The following is an 18,839-nucleotide window of genomic DNA, read 5'->3' on the forward strand; positions in this document are numbered from 1 at the left end:
TATTCTTATTATTGATCAATATTTTATTTCAAGATTGAATTTTTTGTTCGAAATAAATAGTACATGGTTGCATCAAATCTAAAATATGAATTCATTAGATTAAATTTTCACATTGTCTTATTCGTTTTTCTAATACCAACCCAGAGAACTGGTAAATCAGTTGTTGAATGATTCTAGGCCCAGTGAGTATGTAGTCTTTATTTGTCGTGTTGTGAACGAGACAGAGGAGATATGTAATGATCTATGATAATGATGTAATTTGCATCTGTCTGATTGGACATGACATCTCATTACCTCCTTATTGTAGCCAAGTGCAGAGTGTAATCTTTCCTTTCTGTTGTCTGCATACAAGTTCAGTAACTGTTGTTTCAATACAAACTGCAGGCCGTGCGATATGAAAACGTGGATGTTAAACCAGTAATCAGGCTTTATTTCATCGTAGTAGTGTTCAAAATAATGTAGATGAGGGGTCGTCAATCTGGGGTCAAATCTATCCAAGGGTCAAAAGATTATTAATGTGATGGTATGGAACGATAAGGGAAAACTTATTTTTTGTTGAAAATGTGTTCTTCCTTGTGAAATACTAGATACCAAATCTTCAGTTCTCTGAAAACCCCTAAAATGAAACAATGTAACACAGATTCAAACATTCCACAGGAATCGTACACCTGTGATTAGGGGATAGCAGGAAGGAATGGCTTCATTTTAAGGAACCACAAGCCAAAAGCCCCTGATAGAGAAAAGACCATTTTAGTAAGTAAATATTGTCCCTTGAAAAAAAATAAATTAAGTTTTGACTTTATTTATCCCAATGGAAATTGTTGTGCAAAAATGCTTACCTACACATTTTTACTTAAAGGAATGGATCAACATTTTGTGAAATACACTTATTCACTTTCTTGCTGAGAGTTAGATGAGAAGACCAATACCACTCTTTTGTCTGTTTGTTCAGCAGGAAATTAAAGCAATGAGATGGTAAATTAGCTAAGCTTTAAGACAGATGACATGGGTTAACAGCTAGCTTTGTCCACCAATTAAAACGATACATCCACAATCCCAGCACTTTTTAAAGATCGCTAATTAATACATTTGGTTTAGTTTGTTTAATCTGTTGGGAACCACGTTGCGGTTTGACGGAGTAATGTGCTGAACTATTTCTTGGCAGGGAGAAGTGACTTTCTGGAGTCTCGTTGTCACCGTGAGGTTGCCATGCAACTACCGGAGACTCCAGGAAGTTACTGCTCCTGGCCAAGATATCGTCTGGCACATAACCCCTCATACAACCGCATCTTTCTCCGGTTTAAGATTGAACGGACGGACATTAGAGTAGTAGAAATCTTCTCATCTAACTCTGAGCAAAGAAAAAATGCTTTCTGAACGACTTCTACCAAGTGATAAGTGGCACTCTAAGCAGTAATTAAACTTCCATTTTGCTTTTGCACATGATTTTGCAGGAATAGAGCGAGCCAAGACTTTGCAGCAATAGGTGTGCTTGTTTTTGGGGTAACCTACCCCCATCTGTCTTTTCATTTTATACACTTCACTCAAGCCTTGGTCCTGACGGATCATGTCACATGCCTTGGACCATCTTAAATTTAAAAACATGCCTCTTCCTTCAAAAACAACAAACACATTTCTCTAAGTTAGGCTATTATTCTAAGCTGTTTCCCAATAGGCTTATGTAACAGATGCCTAGAAGATACTCTGCATTGTTTATTTACGCTCTCTGAAGTGACACGCTACCGCTCTGTGACCCACATTAAGTCAGACATTACAGTGCCAAACTGTTGCGGTCACTGTTTTTGTTTTGTAGCAAGGTCTTCAGCCTGTGGAACATCTATCCATCCAAATAGTCTCATGTTCCTGTCCCTCGGGGGACTATGGTGTAATGCTGCGTCTGTGTTTGTGGGCCCGTGTTTCTCTTGTCATTGTGTTAGTTAGGAGCCACATGGCAGCTTTGCACCATCCAACCCAGTCATGCATCTCTCCACCACTCCTGCACTGCACTGCCTCGCCGTTTCTCTGTTACACAATGTCCAGCTGTGGAGCAGAGTGGTGTGGTGGGAGACATCTGCTCCTTTCCTCCTGAAAAATCCCCTCATCACATGGTTTTGTTTATGCATAGGCTTTTTCATATCCCGGCAATGTAAAAAGAAAAAGCCCAGGAACACACAAACTCTATCCAAATGACAACAGAGGAAATACAATTACAAGAAACACATTCACCACCAACCCTGCCTTGATCCCACAGTGGCTTGTGCTGAATGCCAACCAGGATGGGAGGATGAGCCTGTTTAATGCTCTGTCCCATCAACAATTACGGTACAGCCTTGGAATCTTCGTAGTATCTTCTTCCGCCCCGTTTTCCTCATTATGTTCGAGTCAAAAACTGTCACTTCTTTAAATGCAAACGCCATGTGGAATCTCTGTGTTCACAGGACTGGGGAAGCACCAGCAACTTTTGATCTTTAGTGCGGAGGTTGAAGCTAAGTCATGTGTGAAGCAGCAGGGCCGGCAAGAGTTTGGCTGTGAGCTGGCTGGCAAAGTTTCTGGTTTGTGGGTTAGTGATCCGGGCTGGCCCCAGACATGTGCTCGCAGACCTGGGGCTGTACTGAAACCACCCAGTGTTTTTTGGCTCTCAAAGGCTGACTGCTGCTCTCTGTGTGCGTGCGGTGCTAGTGCCTCATCTTGGGGCGTGCAGCATCCCTGTAAGGTGCCACAGGGCTCCGGGGCCTCATAAATAAAAGCGTGTTAATCATCTTTTCACATGTAATGTTTGTCCGTTTAGTGAATTATCAAACAGATGTATCCTTTGCAGCAGGATTTCAAACTGTTTTCTCATAAGTACACAATCAATCCACATCATTAGATCATTTAATCATAAGCATATGATACACTTGCAAAAACATCTTTACAAAGTGCTTCAAGTACAAATATTTCTATATGACGTATTGTAGGTGTTTTGCTAAGGAGGCAATTTAGAGACATGCCTTTAAGTTTTACTGGCAAATTATATCTTAACAGGTAAACTGGCTCTAACTCTCAACTCTGTCACTTGGTCAACACTAGTAAATAGCAAACAGTATGGGTAAAGGGTCTTGTAAAAATTCCCTGGAATGTATTTTGGTATTCCCTTGAAATTGGTGACCTATTGAAGGTAATCTGAAACTTTACGTCAGGGATAATCTCAACTCTAGGACTTTATTTTTATTTGACAAAGGGCTGATTCGGTAGTTGTCAAAGGTTGACAAAGTTCTTCAGCATGATTCATTAATCCTTTTAAAGGCTTCTAGAAGCATTTCGATACAGTCAATCCGCGCTCCATCACCCTGTCTCCTTGTGGAGGCACCACACCAGCGTCTGTCCCACCCCCGTCATCGTCAGCACGCGGAAGCCCATCTTCTCCAGCTTGTCCAACACCAGGCGAGGTGGATCGTCCACATGGTACTCGGAACTAAATGAGCATAAACACACAGTCGTTCAACTTTCCACATATGTGGGATTTCTCGGCGTTTCAGTAAACTTTGCTTGGAAAGTAGAATGCTGTTAATTGTTCTGGTGCTTGTTCACTTCCTTCCACACCTTGGTTCATTTCCCAGCAGCATTTGAATCAGATTGCCAATGACAACACTTCCCTGATCTGTATCCCATCAGCTTGAACGGTTTATTCTAAATCTGCAAAGCAGCAGCCTTTCCTGAACCACATTGGGCTGTTGTTTTTTTTCTCCGTCCATGTGACCTGATCTCAGCTCTGTTGTCAATATGTACACGTTAACTGCCAAAATGAAAGAAACACCAGTGTTAAGTGCCTAAATATTGAAACATGGCCCGATGTGACCACATTCATAGTATACCTGGGAGCTGATGCTGCATCAGAGCGGTGTTATTATAGTTTACTTCTCTCTGTTTGTTAGATTGTGTCATTAAAATGGGCAAATCAGGAAGGAAATTCTTCATCCTTTCATAAATGTGATTCTTTGTGCTGACGCCCTGAGCCGAACAATAGCGTCAAATCTCTCCGTTTACTCTTTATCTTCAGATATTTCCCACTCTTAACTAATTACCTGTCCCATCTACTTAATGTAACCCCCTTAAATAACTGACCGTCCCCATTTGCAATACTCACAAATTGTTCCCCAGCACGGTTATTTTCCTTGCTCCCAGGTAATTCATGACGAATGGATCCGAATATTCATCCCCCACATTTGTTGGACCAGTCTCCTGTAAGAAGTAATTAAGTACATTAACTATACAAGCTTAAGATTAATCGATTGATGTGAATGCTTTGATAAAACAATATATGTTATGTGTGCAGCACTGGCTGCCTATCACTTGGCTCCACCTGCAGCCCTCTGGCAGGTGGAGATCATAATCTCTAATAAGTAGACAGACTAAAAATAGATCATCAGATACTCAGGCTATAGAATTAGGTTGCTCCAGTAGCAACAAAATGAACATGCTCAACAAGAGGCCGACATCTGAGGAACATGTGTTTTTGATTAAGGGCACCCTGGCAAAAAAAACCCACACACACACACACACACACACACACACACACACACACACACACACACACATTGCTTGCTCCGCTTGTAGCCTTGACTGTTTGTTATTTCCAGCATGCAGAATATTACAGCACAATGCACAACTTGTAATTCTGCAATTGGCACCACCTGATTTGATTGCAAGCGTGCGCTACGTTTGCTGTGGTAAATAAACAAATCCCTCGAGTCTCCGAGACGAGTCAGTGACGGGATGCGAGATACACACCAGTCGGATCTGCGTGCTGACGAACATGTAAGGCATCCCTGCTCCCTGGATGACGGGCCGCTATGTCCTCTGGGGGAACGAGACGGAGGAGGCTTGTTCTTCCACTGACGCGTCGGTCCCCTCTCTCCTGGTTGCGCTCCTGTCCGTAAAGCTCGGCGCGGAATGCGTAAAACACCCACCGAGACGGACCAATGGCAGCTCTGCTCTCAAGCATCTGTCCGCAGCGTTGCTTGCTCAGTGCTCCACAGCGTTGCTCAATTTGATCACTTTGTTTTGTTGACATGAGATATGTTGGCCGGTGTGCACGCTCATGCCTTTTAATGCTGGATTCTCGTTATTCGTAATTCTATGCCATCAGTGCAGAGGTCCCTTGTAAAAAAAATCTCCATCATTCTGTGGCTGAGAAAAGTAGATCTGTTGTCTAGTGTTTTAACATGCTTTGTTGTTGTTGTTAAGTCCTTTAAGCAAGGTTCAGAAGGCTTGAGAGGACACAATCAGGGGCGCCGCTAGGGATTTTGGGCCCCATGAAAAGAATCTTTACAGGGCCCCCAACACAGCGGCAAAATTTTTTGATGCTATTTTACATACAATTATGTCATTTTACGTAAATAGAGGGGGGGAAGGGGGGGCCCTGCAGGGGTTGATGCTTCCAAAACAAATAAAGGAATTGTTACCAGGACATGGAAAATAAAACATGTGTGATTATATGTTAGTTAATAACTTAGTGTCATTATTTTTTCTGTATTATAATTTCATCATCATTAGGGGCCTCTCTGGGCCCCCCTCCATCATGGGCCCCTAGAATCCGTCTCCTTTACCCCCCCTTTTCGGCGCCCCTGGACACAATGACAGTACAGCCAACTGCACGAAGTGTTTTCCTTTTATTACAGGCCTTGCTTTTTTTTTTGCAAAGACATATACATTACATTACATTACAGTCATTTAGCAGACGCTTTTATCCAAAGCGACTTACAGGAAGTGTATTCAACATAGGTATTCAAGAGAACTACTAGTCACCAGAAGTCATAAGTGCATCTCCTTTCTTAAACAAGCATCTTAAAGCATAAGCCAGAGCAAAAGTATAGTGCAGAGGCAAATTACTACGAAATATACATTTTTCGAAACATTAAAATGTTGCTCACGCTACCCCGTAAATTCACAAGGATTCAGTTTACGCAATGTATTTGCTAAGAAAAAAACCCTCACGCTGTCTGGTTTTTTTAATTTCCTCCTCAGCGCAACAGTAATACTTTTGGATCAGCCTTGTGACTGAAGGGGGGAGGGGGGGAGTGGAAGGCATGAACCCAAGGCAAACAACAATGGCAAGGACTTTGATAAAATCAGCAATATGAGTGTAATGTCCCACTGATGCCAGAGGAGCCCGACGGACATTCAGCAGGGACTTGCATGTCAGGCTCAGTGGGGAGGGTCATTGTATAGCCTGATCGCAGCTTGATGTCGTGATGGTAGGCAGACATGAATCTGAGCAAACCAGGGCTCATTCAGAAGGACCCTTTACCACAATCGGTGTTAAACACATATCCTCGCCCAACTGGTTCACCATTAGATGCTTTTAGTCGAGATTTGATCATATATTGTGTCTACATTTGACACAGCTCTGCATTGTGAGAACGCATAGATGCTGTTTACAGTCGAATGTGTCTGCCACGACAGAGTCATTACCGCCTGAAATTATCTAGAGCCTGTATTTTGTGGCCCCTTCACTCAGAGGGACACAGGTGCTTGGTGAAGATTGCTGAGAAGATTGCCACCTACTGGATTCCAAGATAACTGTCATCCAGTCTGTGTGGCTTGCCTTATTGATTTTTCCCTTCACATCTTTCACATTGATGAAAAAGGTCACATACTGAACATTCAAATTGATAAAAAACTGTCACACTGCTTTTTTCTTTGTGAAACAGCCACATGTTGATCGACAAGTTATTGTTTTTGTCTTTCAATAGTCTAAGAAATGAATGAGCTCCCATCTGAATCCTTCGTGGTGTGAAAATCGAAAGGGGTTTTCCTCTGGAATGTCGCTTTTATCCTGTTTTATCTGTCCCCGCTAACCTGAGACCTACTCCAGCAAAGAAAAACAGGAAAGCAGCAGGGTCGTCGCCAAGGCCCCAAAAATAAACCAGAGACCCCCCTCTTGCCGAAAGAACACTCTCTCCAAACATTGTTCATACCCGAGCCACTTCCTGGACTCCAGCGGTGTCTTCCTGCGCCGGTTCATCTGCTGCTAGTTATTGGAGTGCGGGGTCACCTCCTCTGTGACCTGCAGTGACAGTGGAGCACATCCCTAGTGGGTCCACAGGAAGCAGTTTGATCTTTTGATGAGGCCTTTGCCTTCACCTTCTCGGCTAAAGTGTGATGGCCTGTTGCCGCAACGCTTCGGTCAAATGAGCTACTAGTGTATAAAGAATCTTGTGCAACTTAAGAAATAAAACCTCATGGGGTTTAAAATGTATTTTTTCTCAACACTGTTGACAAAAAAAATGTAAATACCAGAAGTAAACACCATAGCAGCTGTTCTTTCTTATACAGATGCCTTAAAAATAGACAAAAGAAGCAATATCCACTGTATTTGCTGCACAATATTTCATATTCTATTATATAATTATCGAAATGAAAGCACTAACTAGAGCTTTTCCTGCAACAGGTTAAGGATTGAATAAAATACCCTTCTATAATGTACCCTGTAATGTAGGTTGTTACCTAAAAGATTAGAGTGAAAAACAATTATTTAATTCCGTACAGGAAAATCTATTTAACATGTGGTATTCAAAATAGAAACACAAATCATTGTCAGATCAACACAGTGTATAAATCCCAAGGACTCAGGTATCCCAAACACAACATCAAGCTCTCTATGATGAATGTGTCTGACGGATTTACTCTCTGTGAATGTGTGTGGGTGAAGACCTGCACAGGATAGCTGCGCTGCTAAAGCAATCGCTTTATATCGCTTAGTGGGGACTGAATGGGAATGAATTATACAGCAGGCGGTGTGTGATTTACTACAGGTGTGTGTTGGAGTAATATTCCATTATTCAGGGGAGAGAGATTTAAACTGTGGGAGAGCAGAGACAACAGGCAGCTCTCTGATAGATTGGGTGTTAGAGCTACACTCTGTATAGGTTTACATCTGCTTAATTGTGATGAATCACTGTATTGTCGGGGCCATGCATTTCTTCTTGAGACGTTTGCATTCATACTTCTGTGCAGTGCAGTTCCCCTCTGCAGCGCTTCACAGTCCCTCTCCTGAAAGTAGATACATCGCTGACCTCCTTTCCTTTGCTGTTTTCCAGATTGCACCCAGCAGCTTACATAAAGCGTCTCCTAGCTGCAGAGATATTACACAGCAGCCTCAGCATGGTTCAACGCTCCACTCTTTGTCTCTTCTTTTCACCCCACCTCACCTCTCTTCCTACTTTTTCATGCTGCGCTCACTGATAGATGATACTGCTGGCTTTAGGAATTACGCAACCTAACATAGCTGTACGCACATCGCTTTGAAACATGTCAGGGGCTGTCAGCAGGTTAACATTTTGTTGAGAAAAACCAGGATGCGGTTTCAGTGGTTGTGCAAACTGGAAGGGTTTGTTTAGGGAGACTTTCTCTCAGTGATTAAGAATAATGTCATCAGAGGTTTGGAACGACACGTTGTTCCAGAGTGTGTCTTTTTCTCTCATCACCTCGATTCAGATCTTGATTTTGTGCTATGAGCACGTCTCTACGGGCAGCCACAACTGGGATCGATTGGACTATTAGTAACAGGAAACAAGTTGATGCGTAATAAACACAGAGGAACAGAGAAGAGATTCAAGACGGCTTGAACATATCAATATAGCATAGTTTGTTGGTCAGCATTCCTAATCCTCATCTGTGTTGCATACCAGTGCGTTTGACCACAGTAATGTTCATTTAGTAGACAAGACTTTTTCTGGATGTTTTAGTTGGACAGAGAGAAAAAAAGACAGAAAGATTGTTCTTTTTGTTAAATGTGAATTATTTTGACCTGGGAGTCATTTCAGGTCTTTGAGAAAGCTAAAGGAACAAATGTTTAAGATCCTTTGGGGTTTATTAGCAAATCCGGGGCTGTAAACGTATGACTTATAACTTTTCTGTTTAGACATCAGGCATTGAGCCTAACTTATTATTAAAATGTACAAACTCTGGTTGCGATTAGCTTTTTTTTCGGCTAACTAAAAATCGAAACCATCCCTTCTTAAAGACCCCAGTCTCAGTTTTATTTCCTGCTATTACCAGATCATAAAAATGTTTATTGCCAACTCTCCCCCAAAGTCAACCATTTGTTTGAATATCATGAAATTACCTAAAAACTAAGAGAGAACTAGTTGAACAATGTTGATACTTGTAAACATTTATAGTCTTGAAGGTATATACATTTTTTTTGAATTAAATGTAGTAGATTTTACAGTAGTTAAATACACCTTTTCCTGAAGAATCACTTTGATATACAGTATAGCTTCTGTCTGAGGTGTAACTGTGATTATGTCGAAGAAATTAGTGTAATCAGTGTTCACTGAGATTTGCATCGATAAAAAGAGAGTTAAAGCTTTAATTCTATTTCAAAATTGTAATGTGATTGCTTCACAAGCATGTTAACATCATAAAACAATATCTCATTGCATTGTCAAGTCCTTAATTGAATAGTGCTGACAGTTTATTAACCATCACAGCATGTCAGTACGTCTGTAAAGTAATATAGAAGGACAGGGAGATGGATAATGGTACAGAACGAGAGAGAGAGGAATGACAGCATAGATGCATACCGCTAGGACTGAGTCACACCATGATTCCCATCAGGCCTGTGGTTATTTTCATGTTTTTTATTATATGTTGCAGCATGTGGTTGTTGTTTATGAACAAGTCCGGCAGAGGTAATCTGCTCAGTGTATCACCACAGCCTCACTTCCACGATGAATGGCTGCTCCTAGAAAAAAAAACACTACGACAATGAGCTTGGCAGGAACGAAAGGACAGCTTGACTTTGTTTAACACGAAACAACCACAGCCAGACTGCACAATAGCTGCCCTGGCAGTCAACCTATATCATACAGGGAGCTCTAGGATGTTGATTTAAGATGAAACATGTCTCTGCAGCTATATTGTTGTTCAATGTGTGTCTGTGTTATGAGGATATTTTTTGTCTTTTTTCGTCACCCATTTTCTGTGAATGACTTCTGGTGATCACTTGTGTCCATGGTAACTTTGCTATCTGATGCTAAACTCGACCTAATGTGAGGGCTGAAGTGTTTGTGATTTATTAGCACTGTTAAATCCTTAACGAGCGTGCGTCAGCTACAGAAGCAGACATGACATTGTCCAATTCAAAGCCCCAACGTGATTTTCCATTAATAAATCAGGAGATCCTTGAAATGAAGAGCCTGACTGTCTGCTAAACATCCGGTCGGAAAAGAACTGTATGAACAGAATATCCAGATGCAAAGCGGTTCTTTGATATTGCAACTCACAGCCAACAGCATACTCACGTGAAAGAGGAAAACTTCAATAGTCGTGGCCTTCAATTGCCCTGACAAAAAAGGGTATGACGGCGAGAGTCAATTATGTGACAGTGATGTCATGGTAGTACTGGCTCTGATCAAGACCATATGTCTTATGGGGTTCCCTTGCTATTCTACGTGCCCTGCATCCTTCACATCGCAAACTGGGTGTTCAGGCTGAGAGTGATTGGGAGTTCAGGTGACACATACAAATCATGTGCAGTGTTGCAAAGCCCCAGACGTATCAGTAAAAACAAGTTTTATTAAAAACAAACCATTGCCGCAATCATGCAGAACACCACTTCAACGCAAGACGACAGTAAATTACCATCTGGCAGTGTGATTTTATTGTCTTGTTATGACAGATAACAAGTAAATTCGGGTCTGAAGGGAACGCATCCGGAATCTGACCATTTAACACGATTTCTGGGTTTTGAGGTACGTTTAGATCGGCTAGGCTATCGTGAGTAACTCAGTGGAGAGTGGAAATGTTATGGTTTTACAAGATGATAGATGGAGCTGAGGGAAGAAAGTCACATTCTTAGATGTAGTGTGGTTGGGATGGTTGCTGTGTTCCCAGACCAATAGCTCACTGACACTTATCTAATTCATAATTTGCTGCTTCAACCAAAGCATGGGGGTCACATGGGAGACATGGACACCCACACTGCTACACACGCACACAATTATATGTGCTATTTATGTTTGCATTTTCACCCCATTTCTCAGTCTGTCTCTATCTCCCTCTGAATTAAACTGAGTGGGAGGTTGAGTAATGAGGCTTAACATATAATCCAGACCTCCCTTTCTTATCTTTGCTTGTCCTCTTCTTCGTTTTTCACTCCTCCTACCGCTAGCAGCTTCTAGGAAAAGTCTGGTTTATCTACAACAGTCCTCTTTTCATCTTAAACCAAATTGCATTCCACATAAATCATATCCTCTTTATCTCCTATCAGCACTCAAGTTGGCGGGCCACTTTAGGATGCCAGGATGACCCAGATGGAGCTTTGTTTTCCTGTGTTGCTCATACACGTACATGGGAGTTAGGAGTTACAAGCTTGGAGCTTTTGCAGAATTATGGCTCAAATTTTGCCTCAAGTCAAGAGCAGTAAATTAGATCGTTGGAACATCTTGAGCAATGGAAGTTTCCTCGATTTGGCTTCCCAGAGCTGTAAAATGATCAGAAAAATGGGACATTTATCACATTACTTAGAAAAAGTCAGGGAAACACCGCTCTTTGTCAAAAAACATAATTTCCCTGCTAGCTGGATGACTTACATACATGGAGAGAGAGAGTGTTATTCATTATGAAAAACAGCATAATATTACTTTCCAAAAGGGATAATTAAGTATGTTTAACTTTTTTCACATTTTAATCCTCCGCAAGCATTTAAAACCAGATTTTTACCAGCTGCGATACTATGTGGCTGGAATTGTTTTCACCTTGTGAGTCTGTTTGTATGTCATCATGGCAAAATGTGGCATCACAACCAATTGTGTAGTGGTTATTGATGAGGTCGGTTCACTGCTAGGTGGATGTGGTCCAAGCAAGGCCGTGGAAGAAGGGGGTTGGAAGCAGAGAAGCGGCTATTGTCTCCCCATTAAACGTCCCTGGCCTGATTTGGCATCGCTGCTGGTGAGATCTCATCGTGAGAAGGTCTCTAGTTGTAGAAAACTTTAACTCAGGACTCTGCGAATATTAACTAACACCATTATGAAGAAGCTAAATCTTCACAATTAATACGAAATCCTAATATCGTTGATAATAATCATGCTGACACCACTCGGCTGTTGGGTAACCCATGCTGACACATATATAAGGTCTTCCCGTTTGGTTTTTACATATTACCATCATATTTCATATCATCAAAAGTTGATCACTCACAAAAAAAACCCACCAACACACAGTAGACCGCAGGGCTTTGAGTACTGAATAGCAACAAGTGGTTTTAAGCTATTGATATGCACTGTTATATTGAATTTGCAGCATAATGAGGGAAACTGTGCATAATCACAAGGGGGGTATTCATCGGACATGAATATAACCTTAGTTAGGAAGTGCAGCTGTTTAACATTGCATGGATGTTTTTTCTACGCCCATACATTGGGGATCACAGAGGTGAAAGGTCAGAAAATTCTACAGGGAACTTCCCACGTTGGATTTTCAGTGGAACGCAGTGTGATATACGCAGTGAGATTCTGATTACTCATGTCAAGTTAACAGGCCACGCTGTGAAGTTTTCGTTCGTTTGATTACGAGGTTTTTTGGTACGTGGAATGCAAAAAAAAAAAAAAATTGACATGTTATAAACAGTTTAAAGTAAAATCAGCTTGTATATGATTGATCAGTGACAAAGTGACACAATAGAACAAAAGGAGAAAACTGAAAAGAAAAGCTATTAAATTAAAGTATAACTGTACTGCCATCTTACTGCAGTCAGTGGCTGCATTTCTGTTAAATATTTTGAGATTGAATCCTGAATCGATCCACAATATACTCATCTGTAGAACTCTGTTGTTATCAGTTTTCCAAGTGCTGCAGTTCTGAGACAGGATCCTAAAACAATTGACAAAGATTTGTGGAAGATGACCTCAGAAAGATTAGTGGGAGGCATTATTCTTTTTCGTGCTGAGTGCTCCTGTGGAGTTCCAGGAAAGACGATCTTGTCTGGGAGCTGTTGTTCTGTTGACTCAAAGCCACAGAGGCTCCCCTTTCCCCCCTCCACCTCCTTCCCTATCTCCTTCATTCCAACCCTCCTCTCCTCCAGCTCTGCCTTTCCAGTCCTCTGCATGCATCCATCCATCTGCAGTTTTGAATCCCCCCGCCTCCTGTCACGGCCCTCATGGGCTGCTTCCCATATTCCCCTTCGTCTCGGTGCGCACTCCAAATGCACCAGCCTGGGGTGAGTGGCTGCTTTTTATTCCATGTCAGAGCCGTCCCAACTGGGCCTCAGCCTAATGATTCATTTCCTCAAGATACAGTGAGAGAATCACTTTCAGAGTTTAGAGCAAGCAATCGATGCAGCATGAATCTCATATGCCCTCACACAAACCAACACAGCCTCTCTGTGTGTGACTGGTCGTATGCATGTTGTGCGCCTCTTTTTGTGTTCTTTATTTCACAGGCAGCTACTCCACCAAGCCACAAACTTGATTAAAAATGGTTTTGGCCAAATGAACATATGGATATCAGATGTTGTGTCCTCTTTCTCATTGTACCGCCTTTCTATCTCACAAATTTGGGCACGTACACAACTGTCAAAACACTCTGCCACTCATACATTCATACGAACACACAGGGACGTTCACTAAATATCCACTTTGGCTCGTCCAACCTGACACACACACACACACATACACATTTACACACAGCCTGCTCTCTGTCACGTAGCATCTCCCTATGGGTTCCTGGACCTCCCTGCAGCTCAAGCTGTGTGACTTGGCCGTACAAACCATGGCGCGGAAAACACAGCGCCCAGGAGGTTATCGAGTGTGTATGTGAGAACGAGGGGAACAGGCAGTATTAGACACACTGCTTGCTCTGCCCAGTACACGGTGTATTTTCACATGAGGGCGAGCGCATTTGTGTTTGCAGCATGTTTGTGCATGTTAAGCACCATTTAACAGGTGGCTCCGTATCGCCGCTCAACCAGACCCAGGTCCCCTCCGCAGAGGAAACTACTCCTACAAGTCCCAGGTTCCCCTCCTGGCTTTTTTCATTTCTGCACTCTAATGGCATTTATCTCGCCTTGTCCCGTCCAAGCCTCCATATACTTTACTTGAACTCCCCCCTCTCCCTGCCATGGCTTCCACTTTGCCCCCTCGGTCTGTTTGTCTTGGCCGCTCGCCTGGATCTGTACACGTTCTGTCCCCCAGTCATCCCGGTCATCTGGACTATTTTCCTTCATGCATGTTTAGTGTTCCCCTGAAGTTTCTCCGTTTACTCCCCCCCTCCCCACGTCTTCCTTGTACCACTCCATTTAACTCCATTCTCTGGCGGCCAGGCAAAGGAATGAGCCAGAAATTTAAAAAAATAAAAACATGCCACATGGAAAGCTTTATCTGTTTCCTCCCAACACTCATCTGAAAGAGATGTCACAAGCTTATCCAGAAAATTGGGTAAGAGTTGCTGCTCCCCTTCCCACAGCAGTGAGGCTTAGGCAAAGCTATTTTCTTAAGATATGGTTCTGTTTTGTTATGCCTCAAAATACCCTATACAACACAAGCTAATGTCAGATAATCACATAGAATATTTTCATCGCAAACTATCTGACCACATCAGATGGCATGTAGCGGCTGAGAGCGGTATCCAAGGCATTTTGAATTTTAGTCCAAATGCAAAGAAAATGCCAGCAAAAGCCTTCTTGGACGTGCTGCCAGACTCTTGAAAACCAAACATATTTCTCCTGCTGGTTCACATTCTTATATTACCAAGGTGAGGACCTGCCAAAGTCGAATATCCCTCAAGATTTTTTTTTATTTCCTTCACCCTTTTCAAGTGAGTTACTTCCCTATCCTGTTCCACAAACCCACGTCTACTCAATCAACTGTTTTGGCTGTGCAGATTCATGCTGGCATCAAGCTGCTCTTGTGTTTAGCTGTTTCTACAACCAGTGATGAATGTCCTCGGCCTTTATGGAATTCCATCAATCCAGCTCAGTCATTTCCTCAGTGTGAGAGCACCGTTTCCCATGTGTGTTGTAGTTGGCATGCTGAGCAACAAGGTCTGCTTACATCTAATTAGCACTCTGACAAATTAACAATGCTTTTGCATAAATGAGCACAATTCCCAGAAATGTGTTGAGCTATGGATGGTGCTGGCTTTCTTTATTCTGTATTCTCTTCCTGGCTGTTATTTTGATTCATTTTTTCAGCATGCTATTCAGTAAATCCTCCATTTCTAGTGCATTCTGAAGAAAGAAACAATGTCACAAAACATTGCGTTTATTATCTATGCTAGAAGTCAGATGTCAACAAGAAGGCTGGTCATTGTACCTCAATACTTTTTAACCTTGTGGAAGCGAACTGAAAATGAATCTGTTAAACTTGTTTTATTGAGCACTGGTCTCTTAATGCCCTCTTAACTGTCTGTTTAAGGTCATGAGGTAACAAGGGTGAGTCACAGAGATGCCTTTTGCTCTCTCTCCAGTTCTTCTGTACTACATCACTCCCAATTAGCCTCTAATCTTTTCTAAATATTCTAAATTGACACAAGTCTAAATACTGGACTGTAAGAAAAATAAACAATCTGTGAAAATACCTCCCTAGGCAATTGAGGCCCTATTTTTTAAATAGTTTAGATTTGATGTTGAGTCTACAGTATTTGTCATCACTATGTTGTCCACATGGTTTGTAGTAATGATTCATTCTTTTGTTCGTTGTATTTACAATGTCTGGAGAGAACTTAAAGTTGAACTTCATGCGTGTGTGTAAGGGAACACGATTGAGTGTTTCATAAAAGCTAAAAATCATCAAATCCTGCCTACCACAGGATAATGGTTCACATCACTGTCATGCTATTTAAACCACTGTATGACCACACAAGCGTTATGAGTAGGGACATGGTCACACAAGTCACCACAGCCATTAGGAAAAAAGATGCATTATGGGATGAAAGCTAGGGACCGATGTGTAGCTCTCTTGGGGATGATTGCAATATGTATATTCAGTTGAAAAGTTTGCATCTGAGCTTCTAAGCACTAAATTCTATTGTATGTTCTATTTGATTACTGAGTTGAACCATTAATGGCCAGTTCTGTGACAGTGATGTCATAGTAACATTAGTGTGATCACATCCCCACTTAATGTAGTTGCTGTGCACTACCAAGAGCTAGATATATAACAAATAGGTAGGCTTGTTTCCTTTGCAACATATTCAACTGTGCTTAATGCCAGGCAGGTATCATCAACTTTATGAAGTTCAGCGATCAGCCAACGTAATTTAACATTCAATCCATTGTTATTATAAATATATTGATAAGTGCAGCATCAGTATTTACTTATTAGGAAATCAGAACCCTTTCAGGTTGGGCACTAAACCCAACGTTGGGAAATAACTAATTATTCATTTTGGGTGGCAATAGATCGCTGTGTTTCTCCTGTCATGCGTTGCTGAGTTCAAAACCTGTGTTGGTTGTGCGGTAGTGCACCACACTGCATTTTCCCATGTCATCCGATTAAAATGATGGAACTGGATATGACTGAGCAGCAGCGTTAAGTATACTTTTCCTGCAAAATCCTTCCTTATCTCACTCAAAAGCTCGAACACTGCACCAGAATCTGTACTGCCTTTTATGACTCGTCATAAATCAGTCAGTGATATACTGCATGTTAAACTCTTCCCCTGTAGTATGTTATGAAATGAGGAGTAGGTGTCATGTCAGCTCTGGGCCAAACCAAATGGGTGCCATGGGATGTGAGCGATGGAATTTAAAGTTTTTTTATGTTGCGCCGTGTGTAGCGAGGAGTGTTTTCTCAGCTGGTCCACTCAGGAGGACTCAGGCAGCCGTCCCTTTGCCATCAAATGTCCACATGTTTGTACTGGACTTAAAATACAGATGTGTCCATTACGTCAGTGAACATTTACGCTTAGATACAGTCAAGTTGGACTTCCCAAATAATGATGACCTACCACAAACACAAAGACAGATGTCAAATACGCATGCATGTCCGTTTGCTGGTACCGGTTTGATACGTAATCGCTTTTAAATCTTTTATTAGAAAACTTACTCAGTGGATGTTAAAGTCTGTAAAATTTGCAGACATAAAAAGACATGATGCTGAACTAATTATAGGCTAGAGTTGGTTAAGATCATTTTAAGGCAAAGGTGATGAACCGTAAGGCTTGCAGGACATCCGTAATTCTCCTTACAACAAATACTTAGACCATAGTGACATTTATGTGTTGTTTTTCTTCTTTTCCAATCTGTGCGGCGATCACATTCCCAAAAAAGAATATAACCTCTAAAATTAGAAAGTCTTATTTTGAAAAGGGGCCATTCAGGGATTAGGGAATTTGGAACAGAGTTATAATTAGACTCGGGTTAGGGTTAGAGTTAGGGCAAGGATTACTGTAGAGCATGTCATTGATACGGTTACGATTAGTGGCTGGGGTTACAGCACGAGCATGAGTCCATTACATGTCCCCACAACTGAGTTTGGGTGTACATGTCTATCTCCAAGTGTATGTGCACGCCAATATTTGTATCTGTCTTTTTTTTATATGGCCAAGTCCAGATACTCTACAACCCATATTATACCCTACTTCCAAGCTTAGGAAAAAAAAAATGCAACTAGTGGTCTGCTCCTGTGTACATAGCAACATATCTCAGGGAACACAAACTGCCTCTCAAATGGACAGGATGTCAGGATAATTTATTGTCATTATGCAACACAGGGATGTTATCTATAGACATATGATATATCTATAAACATACATTTTCTTGCTAAGTAAAGTAAATCTCCCTCAGAGCCATAACGGGGGAAAAGGAGGGAGGGGAGGGGGCACAGCAGAGTGTAGTTGTTGGCTGCAGCTCCTGGCAGCTGTTTGACCACTGTGATGCGGAGGGAATTGTGTTGCTGAGACGGGAGGGAGAGAAGGCGAGAGAGAGCATAATGTCTTATTTTTGCTGGCAGAGGAGAGAAGTGCTACCTTGGAGGCGGTTCTGCAGAGGCCCATACATCTTTGGTTCCTGGCACCCGAGCCAGCAGGGGGTGGGAGTGCGCGTGGGAGGAGTAAAAAGTGGGGAGAGAGAGAGAGCGAAAGGGCCAGGGGCGGGGGGTGGGGGGTGGGGGGGGGTGGTGTTGTGATGAGGGGTCTATGCTGCTGGGGGAGTCAGCCAAAGTCCAGGACTCGCTTAATGGGTTCTCCTCTGCTATGTGATCCTAGTTTGGAGAATTAGAGCAGACAACCCGACTCCTGTCTCGCCAATTCTGCCTACTGGGAAGGGGCTTGGCATGTGGACGGTGGTGGTGGTGGTGGTGGTGAGATGAGGGGTTATGGATGCTTCTTTTTTTTTTCTGGTGTCTCCTAGTCACAGGTCAGTCACTAGTGGACAAAACCAAAGCCACCTACGTGCGTGTGGAGCAATCTGAGTCACTGGCTGTCGTTCAGACCAGAGCTTTCCCTTCCTCTGAGCCATCAAATGGCACTTTTCTAATTCAAGCTGTACAACTGGGTGAAACTGCACTTTCAGCCAGATGAGAGCACATCGAGTCAGTTTCCTGTTGCTGGGAAACAGAGCTACACCGTTCATCATACGCAAAGACGCGCACACATGGTGATGCAGTTTTGATCATAAATTTCCTGTCAATTGTTTCCACTCTTGGTCAAGCTGCTTTTTAGACTCCAGTCTGAATGTGCTGGGGTGTAAGGATTCTTTCTGTCACCAGACGCCTTTCTTTATTTTCCTCATCCTTTTCCGTGTTCTAGTTCACATAATGCGAGCAATGAGAGGTAAATCATAATTAATCAGCATACACGTTATTATGATTCTAAATCAAGTCGTTTATCTTCATCTAAAGAAATAAGAATCTAAT

General features: G+C 42.2%; 1 protein-coding gene across 1 annotated transcript; it reads right to left on the bottom strand.

The window, feature by feature from the left end:
• Positions 1–2,859: 2,859 nt before the first annotated feature.
• On the bottom strand, positions 2,860–4,993 carry gchfr (GTP cyclohydrolase I feedback regulator). Its single transcript, XM_054614438.1, has 3 exons — positions 4,771–4,993; positions 4,127–4,221; positions 2,860–3,454 (listed from the first exon to the last, which is right to left on the bottom strand). The coding sequence occupies exons 1-3, from the start codon at positions 4,804–4,806 to the stop codon at positions 3,325–3,327; spliced, it is 261 nt and encodes an 86-aa protein (XP_054470413.1). The 5' UTR covers positions 4,807–4,993; the 3' UTR covers positions 2,860–3,324.
• Between the last annotated feature and the right edge of the window lie 13,846 nt (positions 4,994–18,839).

The sequence above is a fragment of the Anoplopoma fimbria genome, chromosome 15 (assembly GCF_027596085.1).
Source record: "Anoplopoma fimbria isolate UVic2021 breed Golden Eagle Sablefish chromosome 15, Afim_UVic_2022, whole genome shotgun sequence".
NCBI classification, from domain to species: Eukaryota; Metazoa; Chordata; class Actinopteri; order Perciformes; family Anoplopomatidae; genus Anoplopoma; species Anoplopoma fimbria.